Source organism: Poecile atricapillus, chromosome 7 (assembly GCF_030490865.1).
Source record: "Poecile atricapillus isolate bPoeAtr1 chromosome 7, bPoeAtr1.hap1, whole genome shotgun sequence".
NCBI classification, from domain to species: domain Eukaryota; kingdom Metazoa; phylum Chordata; class Aves; order Passeriformes; family Paridae; genus Poecile; species Poecile atricapillus.
This window is the reverse complement of record NC_081255.1, coordinates 9,109,609-9,121,282: the sequence shown is the minus strand read 5'-3', so window position 1 is coordinate 9,121,282 and position 11,674 is coordinate 9,109,609. Positions and strand designations below refer to the sequence as shown.

The following is an 11,674-nucleotide window of genomic DNA, read 5'->3' as shown; positions in this document are numbered from 1 at the left end:
GAGCCAGTTAATTGAAAAGATTCCTGCCAAGCTCTATCCTGCCATGTCTTCACTTCCTGCATCCCTGTATTTTGGAACAGCCTTTTTTGAGGTTTTATTTTCACACAGCGGAAAGTTGCCAAAGGACGTATCTGATTCTACCATTTATCATCTCCTGTGGAAGAACACGGATCCCTGTATCAGTCTCAGATATCACAACTGAAAGTAAACACACTGCGTACAAGATGCACGGATTTATTAATAGAATAAAAGTGAAATGTAGTGACATGTTTTTCCACTGTTCAAGCCATAGAGACAATCACTGTCCCATTTATAGACTCGGTGGCGTCATTCAGCAACTCATTCATAAACTCAGACCCAACATGTCCAGGTCAGGTATTCCAGGAACCATTCCCACACTTCCCTGATACCAAGAGGTTAACTCTGAGTGCAGTCCCCATGGTTTGCAGCTGCAATCAGTCTATGGGAGATTTTCCTATGTTCTCTTTTAATTCCTGAGGCTTTCTCCACCTGGAATAGCTTTTTAAAGCCTTTCAACAGCAATAAAGCAAATCAGCTGAACTTTTGTGGGGTACTAACCTGCTCTTCAGGCAAGAAAATGCATTAAATGTTCTACAAAAATAGGCTTATTTCCAATATACTCTGGGGATTATTCATTACAAGATGAATTATTGGCTAATTATGGCTAATTATTGGCACTTTGAGGCAACTACAACAGAGAAAATCTCTGCAACGGAACAGCTTTAAATGTAACACACTCTTTTGTGTGTTTCTACTTCTACATTCTGCAATGTCTTAAACTGTAACCCATAATTTTTGCTAAACCCTAGCAGCTGTGATTTCACAGCTAATAGTGTTATCAATGTACAGCTTCATGATTCAGCATGGTCTGAAAGGAACAGGAGAAGCGATAAATACGAGGTATTACGACTGACTTTGCAGTTTGCCTCAATATGCAAATTTCCCTTAAATCAGGAAAGAGAAACCTCTATGAAGGCAATTAATGTAAGCACTTGGCTTTCACAGCATGAGAAACCGTTGGAAACTAATCCCTTATGGATACAAAGGAAGACAAACATCCTACTGCAGTTGTCAGAATGTGCTCTGAAGCAGACTGAGGTTTCTCCTGTAGGTATCTTTCTCTTGCACACTGCTCAGAACAGGCATCCGTGGGTATCAAAAAGCTGAAAATCTTTGGACAAACCCTACTGTTCACTTCCAAATGTCCTGTTTCAGGAAGGTACAAAAGCCCATGAAGAGCTGGGCAGTAGAACATGAACGTACACCAGAATGATGAGAGATGATGAACCCCAAATGCGTCTTGTGGAAAGAAAAGAGCCTTTAAAATTTGGAAACAGTAAAAAGGAAAAGAGAAATCAAGTGCGTATTACTGGCACTGCTGAAGCCCAGATACAACATAGAGCCACAAGCCTGCAGGGAGTGCCTCATCCATAACCACTGGCTTATCTGTGTCCAGCAGTCATGTGGCAGAACAAGCTGGGGAGCCTCCTGAAGTCACATTTACTGCCTGAGTTTGGCTGTTCACGTTGGAGAGGGATTTGGTCCTGGGGTTTTGAGATTGTTCAGAAACTGCAGGAGAAGTGGCAGCAGCGTGGTCAGCCTGCTGGCTCTCCTGCCCAACACCACTGGGAGCAGGGTTCTCCTGGGCTGTCCCAGCGTGGCTGTGTGCCTGGCTGGATTGTCTCCCTGCTTCTGCCTCCTGTTGCTGCAGCATCTGTTCCACCTCGATCTCCAGCTCCAGATTTTCCTCATCTGCCTCCACATCCAGCTGCTGCATTAACTCCTCCAGCTTCCTGGCCTTGCGGAGCTCGTTCTGCTGGATGATGGTGCACAGGTGCTCCGTCAGGTGCTCCTTGATCTCCGTCTTGTGCTGCAGGTCCAGCTTGGCCGCCACGTACTCGGACTCGGCCTTGTCGTAGCGCTTCCTGCAAAACCATCAGCATTTCTGGAGGGTTAATTCTCACAGCACCTCACACCCTGACACGGGGAGAGGTACTTGGAGATTCCCTGGAATGCAATGTGCTCTGCAATGCATTGTGCCAGCTGTTCATGACATGCTGCCACATCAGTAAGAGGGAAGAAAAGAAGAGTGAATGGATCAAAACTTCTCTGGACACTGGGGGCTCTGCTGTTGTGTATTCTAAGAGTTAACTTGCTCAGATTGAAACACAAACACCCATTTTTACTGCCTGTTTGAAGAGATGCATCACTGGCAGCAGAAAGAACCCATCAGAAATTGCAGTGTTTTCACACTTCTAATGGGAACACCCACTCAGTGAACTGAAACACCACAAAGCAGCCGGGTGTTTTTCTAACCCCACAGATACAGATGCTCGATGGAGCACATTGACATTTGGATCCTGTACTTTTCTGGCCACCCATACCCATGTTCAGAAAACCAGGGGCAGCACAGACTGACACAGCACATGACATCAACACAGATGTAGAATTTTATTGCAAGCATCCGTCCCGACACTCACCTCCTGCCAATTTGCACTTCCTGTCGTGACAAATACAGCAAAAATGGAATATTCTAAGTATTTATTGAGTTAACACACAAAGAATATCTAGCACTTTCATGGCTGGTGTCCACATTAATGATGCATCTTTCACTACATCAGTGAACCTGTGTATTAATTCTAATTAAAAGATAGATGCAATTTTGCACATCAGGAAAGGGGACACACAAAGGCTTTTGCAGCCTGACTACAGAGCACTCAGGTTGAATAATGTTGAATAAAGAATCCAGCTCTTTTATAAAACCAGATTCCAGTATCTGCCTAAACAAAGCAACAGAAAGATAGGAGAGGTCCTTTGCTTAGTGAAATAGAAGGAAATAAGACATAGAAAAGCCTTCCCAAATATCTTTTAAATAATAACCACATGACTTTTACACAGCTGTAAAGGCTGTGTCTGCAGTGGGCAGAAGATGCCCACTTATGTTTCCCTCTCAAGAAAGTCAAGATTTCTCTGGGTCAGATGCCTGAAGTGGCAAAACTGATGCTGTGTTAGAAACATCTGCTCAGCTAAATCTTTGGGCTGAATTCCCACCCATTAGACACATTGTATTTACAAAAATTCTATTCCACAGCAATTGTCAAATGTTGCTAACTAGGTGTGTGCTCAGGGCTGTTTAATATTGCATTCCTGACCCACTGAAATGCTTTTTGTTTTAGCCCTAGAACAAAAGGCAAATAATAAATTACTTAAAAAGATTCCACTTAAAAGTAAATTGGCTTTAGCTCATAATGCATAAAGACTACAAGACTGGAAGTACCTACCTCAAGGAAATACCTACTAAATTAATGAAAGTCATTAAGATTTTGGTGAAGTTTACCCACTTGTCCCTACTATTATCTCCTTTTGCTATTGTCACTAAAAACTGCTTTCCTAATGTCAAGAGCTGCTTGTGCTCTTTAGCCAGTAAAGGTTTCAAATAGATAGATTATCACAAAACTTGGGTAAGAAGATTTCAGGAGCATTTAATGTCTTTAGAAACCAGATGAAACCTCATATCCATTGAAATGTTCTTCCTCTTGAGGACACGAAATTCTAGATTCACATGCCATCAGCTACACTTAACTACAGTTAATCTTAGGCATTTCAAATGATAATTACACCAAAGAAATCTTAATTTTTGTAGCTACCACTGCTATTTTTTTCAAGACTAATTACCAGCTTTATTGGCCTGTGGTCATGGTATGGCAGAAGTCAGAAGGAGAAATGAACATTTAACAGATTGAATGGTGAACCAAAAACCACAAAGTGAACATTTCTGCTTTATGAAACGGCAGCACAAACATGCTGCTGTTTATCTACTGATGTTGTGGTTTACCCACAGCTAATGGGGTGTTCCCATTAATTTCTTGCCTTTAAGGAACTCATCACACCCAGGCTGATTAAAGGCACATTGTGAAGGGTTAAAAGCTTCCCTCTTCCTTCGATTTTTGGTCCTAGTTGCAAAAATACTTCGGCAGGATTGTATGTTTGAAGCTTAATTGGTCCCATTGATTCCAGCAGGACCTGAGCTGTCATGAGCAAGCAAATTTCCCTGAACAGGATTCTCATTTCAGGACTTTTCAAGAAAAAACCTCTTTCCCTCTGAGAAAAAATAACCTTGAAACAATAAAGCAGGGCTTATGGACAACTGCACACTTAAAGCAGGACCTATGTCTTGCGACAGCAGTCTCCAGTCAGAAAACCTGCTTCAGTTCCCAGATTCCAAGGGAAAAATTAGGAAATAAAAAGCATACTTTTACTTCCAGATCTGAAAGCCCCCCCAGACTGTGAGCACTTCAACTACACCTTATTACAGTGACAGGACTTCATTAGTGCTGCAGTGAGAGGAAACAGCATTTTCCCTTCCCCTCAGGCAGGGCTGTTCCCTGTTCCCTCCTCCCTGCGTGTCACTTACCGGGCGTAGGAGTAGTCCAGGCTGGCCTGGTCGATGCGGTTCCTCAGGATCCCGATGTCAGCAGACACCATGTCATCCAGAGCCTGCAGCTCCTTCTGAATCCTCTTCAGTTTCACTGTTTCAGCTTGAGTTCTTTTGGATCTGCAAAAGGAAGGTGATTTTTATTGTTGTTGTTGCTTTAATTTCCTTCTCCAGCCTCTCTTCTTGATGTACCAAGCCCCATTTCACTTGCAGAGCAACTGACTTCTTTAGGACCTATTCAGAAGGTTTCTCCTTTATGGTGTAGGGCTTTTGATCTTTTTTAGCATCCACAGGGATCTAAAATGCCTGCTATTAAAGGACTATGGCAAAATTACGTAATGACTATAATCAAAGTGCCTAAAATGGATTGTGTTTCTTCACTGTGGAAACACACAAGAAGCTGCTGTATCTAAGTAGTTCTCAGTGTAAGGAAACAGGAAATGGCTTGGGGGGAAAGTGAGAGGGGGAAGGGTTTTTAGCCCTGCAAATATCCCCTTTCAAAGAAGTCCAGTTAGTAGGGGCCAAAAAGTCACCTAACCTAAGCTTGATTTCCATTTTGTAAAATTATTCCCAAAAGGCCCAGCCAAATCCCAATGAAGTGAATGGAAAGTTTTACATCAAACACAAAGGATTTCAATCAAGCCTTATGCAACTTTTTTTCAACCAGACCATTCATTCCTAAGTCCTGAAAACTAAAATGTTACTCAGGGCAACAAGCTTTGATGGATTTCACTCCCAAGCAAGCCAAGTGACTTTCCACAAGCTTTTACATCATGTCACTTTGCCATCATTCATCATCACCAGCAAAATGATGCCTCACAGCCACTGCTCTACACCCAAAGCAGGTCCCTGAAAGCAAGACTAGGTGTGCAGGCAGTGCCAGCATCTCTCATTTGACCACCTGATGCAGATGGAAGGACACAGACGTCCTGTGGTATTGCTGGGAGCCTGAGGAAGGCCTTTGAGTGACAGAAGTAACTCTTTAGCTGTCACCTTCCTTGTCTTGTCTCTCCTCAGGCTTTGTTTCCAGGAGGAAGAAGCAACCCTGGTGGCCACACCCACTACAGTAACTGAGAATAAAGGTGCTTGTGTTTTATCCCTGCCTGGCAAAGGAAAATGAAATTTTCAGGACTGCAGCACAGTTCAGGCTGTGCTCACCTGTGCTACCCAAGGGCTCTGATGGGCAAAACGTAACACAGGCCTTGGAGAGCACTGCAAGCCTGAAAACTTCACATCACTGTCCTTGATCCAGTGTTATCAGTTGTTCCAACATCATTCCCTACAAACTTTGCCTTCCCTGGAGTCTTAAACTACCTTGGTGCCATAAAGCCTGGTCCCCTGAAGAGCAGGAGTTAACAACTGTGAGAATATGTGCAATTTTATAATTTCTAGTCTTCCAGTGGTAAAACAGTACCTTCTTAAAGCTGATGATCTTCTCTTTTCAACATTTTCACACACTAATGAACCAAAAGTCCAAACAGAAATAGCTTTTTCTCACAGGTTACAAATCAAATAAACTTCCCTTACATTCAGCAAAAAGAAATCAGGACCAGAACATGTACAAGTATCTGAGCACCCCAACTTCCAAACATGACCTCACTAACAAATTTAAGGACTTCAGCTAATCCTCCAGTTGTGTAATCACTTTTCCATCTGCACACAGAGCTGCAGCCTGGGAAGTGTGAAAAGCTTAGTCACAACTTCCTGGTCAGAACTTGTCATCCAAGGGAAACATCCATCACAGCTGCTCACAGAGCATAGAGAAGAGGAAAGAGAGAAATTTAATTCAAGATATGAACTGGTGCAGATGAAGAGTAAGCCCCTTGCCCAGGCTCAGCCCCACCTCTCAGCAATGGCTCTGGCCAGGAGTGCCTTCTTGCGTTTATTCTTCTCTTCTATCAGCCGCTGCTCCTGCTGGAGGATTTCCCATCGGGATTTTTCCTGCCTGCTCATTGACAAGAACATCAAAATTAATAGGAAGTTCATTTCTTTCCCTGCTGCTCATGTTGCAACACAAACATTCACCATCATATATTCTGGAGCTTAGTTCTGAGGAAGGATCATCTACAAGAAGCCATTCAAACCAATGAAACATTTCCAGATGAAATCTACTGATCAGAACTAAAATCTGCATAACCAAATAAGCTGCAGGGAGCACTTTTTGAGAAATGGGTGGGATTTTTCATTTAAAGGATGTGCTTCCCTATCAGGTAGAAGCAGTTGCAAGTTTCTTACTGGCTGCTACAAGTGGCCATCTGCTCAGTCTGCCAACACAGCCTCTTTTTGGAAATGTTTTTTTCCATAAAACAGATTCTTTTGCAGGTCTGCTTTTCAGTAAAGCTCCCACATAATTAAATGGATACAAATGAAAGGTTGGTATGAGTTATAATGAAAACAAGCAGCAAGGAAGAGCAAGAATTCACTTTTGCAACCAGTGAAAGACTGATCTTGATTTAATTTCCTAGGCCACATCTCCTAAGAGATACAATCATCCCAAAGGATGGAAGGCCAGGTCTCAGGTGAGGGGGTACAACCTGTGGCAGGATTTAGGAGAAACAAAGAACTGTTTGCTGCTTTCCACCCCACTGTGTTCTTTGTGCCCCCACACAAGGAGCCCGAACTTAAAAATACCCAAATAACTCAGCTATTAACAAACATTTCTGCACATCTCTTCAGATTTGTCCTCATCACCTCACATACAGAAATATTTTTAGTAAAATTTAAATTCAAGCATCCAGGCTGAGAAGAATCCAGCAGATTCGGGAGGTGACTGTTGCAGCTCAATGTCACTTGCTTCCACCAGTGTGAAAAAATTCTCAGCAAAGCTCCAGCTGTTTTCTCCCCAGACGGTGTCTGTGTTTTTCCCACCACAAAAACGAGATGAACAGCCAGTACTAGTGGTGAGCTGCACCCACAGGAGGAATTTGAGTTCTCAAAGTGCAGCTAGCCTGGTGCAGGGGGTGCAGGCAGATGCTCCCAGCCCGGAGCTGGGCAAGGAAATCAAAGCTGCAGCCTCTCAAGGCCCATCTCAGCAAAAGAGAACCTCCAGGATCCTTCCGAGTTTAGAATTTGAGAGAAGCCACGTGCTGCTTCTCCACACAGATGCTGCCTTGTAGAAAATGGAATAATTTCATCTCTCAGAGCTTCCTATCAGACACACAAAAGTTGACTTCACAAGCAAAGAATGAATCAATACAGAATAACAAACCCCACCCCTTGATTTTACCGACTTACTAACAATTCCACTTTCTTTCTCTCCACTTGGCTGTTGGGCTTTGTAGGGCGGGGCTGGGCACTGTCCCTGCCATTACAGGACTCTGCCGGTGTCACTCCCTCCTGCTTCTCTTGGCTGTCCCTTTGCTTCTGATCCCCAGCTGCCGGCTCGGGCTGCTGGGGGTGACACGGTTTGGGTTGTGGTGGAGAAAGAAGCTGTTCTGGCGTGACAGAGGCTGCTCCTCCCTGCAGCCCCAGCCTCTGGCTTTGCTGCTGGAGGGCTTTTTCCCGTTGTGATTGCTTCCGAGTCTTGGGCACAGCCTGGGGACGAGGCTGCTGCTGCTGCTGCTGCTGCGGAGAGGGCTCGTACAAATCTGTCGGTGCAGAAACAGGATTAAAACCAAACCTCAGTGTATCAAAGACAGGCTCTGGCAGAGCTGTTCTGGGCAAGCAAAACCCAAAATAACGGGAAGGCAATGTGGGGGAAACCTCAGGAAGCTGGAAATGTTTTGATAGTCTAAGATTCAGGAATTTTCAGTGATACTGGTATCCCTAAGTGAATAAGAGGCCTGGACTGCAGGCCTAAAAGAGAAACCATAGGTGGGAGTGAGGTGACTCTTGGGATAATGGTGACAAGGCTGATCTAGGGCTAAGGAAGGGTCCCTGCCAGCCTGGTGGGCAAACTGATGTTATAAAGTGAAGAATGGGCAAGAATGAGGTGACACGCGGGCAAAGAGGAGGCTGGGCACATGAGAAGGGTGTTGGGCGGAGATCCGGGTGCAGGACAAGGGGCTGGAGAGCCAGGGATTTTTGGCGGAGAGAGGAGCTGGATGAGGGGAGCGGGGAGAGATGGGGCTGGATGGGAGGGACCGAGGGGCTGCCTGCCATAGCGAAGGCGTTGGATGAAGGGATGGAGCAGCTGAGCTGAGGGGATGGACAGAGCTGTGGGTGGGGGGCTGAGGAGAAGGACAGAGGTGTGGGTGGAGGGGCTGAGGGGAAGGACAGAGATGTGGGTGGGGGGCTGAGGGGAAGGACAGAGGTGTGGGTGGAGGGGCTGAGGGGATGGACAGAGCTGTGGGTGGGGGGCTGAGGGGAAGGACAGAGGTGTGGGTGGAGGGGCTGAGGGGAAGGACAGAGGTGTGGGTGGAGGGGCTGAGGGGAAGGACAGAGGTATGGACGGGGGGCTGAGGGGAAGGACAGAGATGTGGGTGGGGGGCTGAGGGGAAGGACAGAGGTGTGGACGGGGGACTGAGGGGAAGGACAGAGGTGTGGATGAGGGGCTGAGGGGAAGGACAGAGGTGTGGACGGGGGACTGAGGGGAAGGACAGAGGTGTGGGTGGGGGGCTGAGGGAAGGACAGAGGTGTGGGCAGAGGGGCTGCAGAGATGGGGCGCTGAGGGGCGATGGGAGGCAGGTGCAGCTGCGAGCGCTGACGGGGTGCCGAGGCCCAGGCTCTTCCTCCGCGCCGCTCCGGGCCCCACTATCCCCCACTCCCCGGGCGCTCCCGGCGCGGTCCGGTCCGTACCTGGGCGCTGCCCCCGCAGCCGCCGCAGCTCCTCCTGCGAGAAGCCGGCCCAGGACTCGGCCATGGCGCTCCCTCCTCCTCCTCCTCCTCTTCCTCCCGCCGCGCAGGCCCCGCGGCTGCCCCGGCACCGCCGCAGGCGAACGCCGCGGACAGCTCGGCCGGGGGCCTCGCGGGCGGGGGCCTCGCGCCGCCGGGGCGGGGCGGGAGAGATGGCGGCCTGAGGGGAGGAGGGAGGGAGAGGGTGGAGAGTGCCCGTGCTCCGGGAAAAACTGCCCTTGTGGGCACATCCCTGCGGCTCCTGAGAGCCTAGCACCGTGAAGAATCACAGATCAATTAGGTTGGAAAAGATTTCTGAGCTCGTCGAGTCCAGCCTGTGACCGAACAGGGCTCAGTGGGTCATGGCTAGTGAGGGAAATGAAGAGGGGAAGCCGCTCCCGAAAAAAGCAAACAAACTTCAAGGAACATCACACGTACCCTCATGCAATTTATAATTCGTAATTAGGTAGTTGTAAGCGGGTGAGCGTGTCTAATAAGTTACAGTGACAACACTGCGAGGAAATCAGGGAGTCCCTGAATGCTTTGGGCTGGAAAGGGACTTAAAAATTCAACCAGTTTCAAACCTTTGTGATGGGCTGGAACATCTTCCACTGTCCCAGGCTACTCCAAGCCCTGTCCAACCTGGCCTTGAACATTTCCAGGCATGGGGCACCCACAACTTCTCTGGGCAACCTCACCACCCTCACAGGAAAGAACTTCTTCCTAATATCTAAACTCAATCTCTCCTCTTTTGTTTTAAATGGTTGCCTTTTGTCCCATCACAATCTGCCCATGTAAAAATCACTCTCTCTCTTTTTCTATTAACACCGGGAGGCCATCAGGGAAAAATATTATTTTGCCCATACTGCTGTTTTTAAAGATCTGCTTTGACCATTGTTCGCAAGAGCTCACGCGCTCGCTTTCACCCTTAGGTGGAAACTGAAAACTTACACAGCTTACAGCATTAACCCTCAGTATCCATGAAAAGAAACATTTTCCTGCCTATCCTAAACTCGTGGGAGCTGCAAGGCCACATGGAGGAGTTCACCTCCCACGGGGGCACAGCCGGCGGGAGCACAAAGGCACGAGTCCGGCTTAGCTGCAGCAGCCCAGGGGCTTGGAGGCTTAAATAATACCTAATGGGCACTAAATGGGGATGTTTTCAGTGCCCAGCTCCAATCTGTGAGGGATTAGTCAAGCCCCAAAGTGCTGCTGCCTCCCCAGGCAAATCCACGACTCCACGGCCGTGTAGGACTCTGCGATTTACGCTTCCAGCAGCTCCCGTGACTAACGCGTCCCATCAGTTCTGCTCAGAGGGGAATACTCCCTGAGCTGGCAGGTGTTAAGAGTTTCTGATGGGATTGGAGTGCCTTGGAGGAACGTGAGTGCCACCATTTTTCACTTTAGACCTGGTGTCAAGCAGAGGTGCTGATCCAGCAGAGAGGGAGAGTGGTTATATCCTATGGGAAGTCCTTCCCAGGGCAGAGGGATGCCAAGCAGCCCTTCACACAGGGTTATGGCTCCTCTGGGAAACCTGACAGAGACATCTGAATGAGAACCATAATCCAACCTTGACTGAAATGCTCTCAAACTCTGGGGAGTCCAGATGGCAGAACCAGGTGTCAGCTTGAGTTTTACAGTGTTGGCCAGCCCTACAAGGGTTGGCTTACAACAAGGTGTAGGCACCTAATTCCCTCTGAGATGACTATATAAGAATCATGACTCTAAATCTGGTGTCTAAATCGCAGTAATGGGCTGTACCAAACCCAGATATATTGACTGAATGTGCTTCACCAAGTACAGACACCAGATCTTATCTTGAACCTCAGTTCTTGCAAGTTTTAGCACTACAAACAAAAGCAAAGCAACCATATCCACTTTATTGCTGCAGATATTCCAGGCACAAAGCTCCCACGTGTTTTATAGAAAAAGTAGAAAGAGTTTGGAGTTGTTAATTCCGACGCTATGGGCAAAGCAGCAATCCCTGTTAACAGTTTCCATCAGCCCAAGGTTTAATTGCCAGCCGTCGGGCCAGCTTGCTCCAGGAACAATTACAGCGCCGCGAAGTCCTTTCATGGAGCATTTACCAACAGCAGGCTCGGAAAACAGAGGCTGGCCGTGTTCTCTGGCTGATTAAAGTCCTGTGAGCGGAACATGGCACTGAACGTTTGCCACCTAGGAATGAAGTGTTTTCCAGGCAAATGCTGCTCCAGAGCAGGCTGCAGGAGGCAAGGTGAGGAGAAAATAGAAACCTTTTCTACCTCCTGGGCTGATATCCCCAGGAACAACACAAACCTTCCTTTTACATCTGGGCCTGGATTTGAGTCCTGTATCTTTTTGTGCTTCAGGAGCTGCTCTCTCACGATCAGACCTGAGACCTCCATGACTGCTGCATCCATTTTCTCTTGAAGTTTTCTCTTTTCCCTGGAGTCCGGTGAGTGGAAG

General features: G+C 47.3%; 1 protein-coding gene across 5 annotated transcripts; it reads right to left on the bottom strand.

Moving 5' to 3' along the window:
* Nucleotides 1–218: 218 nt before the first annotated feature.
* Nucleotides 219–9,336, bottom strand: GORAB (golgin, RAB6 interacting). Of its 5 annotated transcripts, none has more exons than XM_058843096.1 (5): nucleotides 9,194–9,336; nucleotides 7,683–8,043; nucleotides 6,300–6,401; nucleotides 4,436–4,576; nucleotides 219–1,946 (listed from the first exon to the last, which is right to left on the bottom strand). In XM_058843096.1, exons 1-5 carry the CDS (start codon nucleotides 9,255–9,257, stop codon nucleotides 1,481–1,483), a joined length of 1,134 nt encoding a protein of 377 aa, XP_058699079.1. In that variant the 5' UTR covers nucleotides 9,258–9,336; the 3' UTR covers nucleotides 219–1,480. The 5 variants fall into 5 exon arrangements, with proteins under 5 accessions (XP_058699079.1, XP_058699080.1, XP_058699081.1 ...); XM_058843097.1 differs by having other exon boundaries at nucleotides 7,695–8,043; XM_058843098.1 differs by lacking the exon at nucleotides 9,194–9,336 and having other exon boundaries at nucleotides 6,300–6,404; nucleotides 7,691–7,905.
* Nucleotides 9,337–11,674: the final 2,338 nt, after the last annotated feature.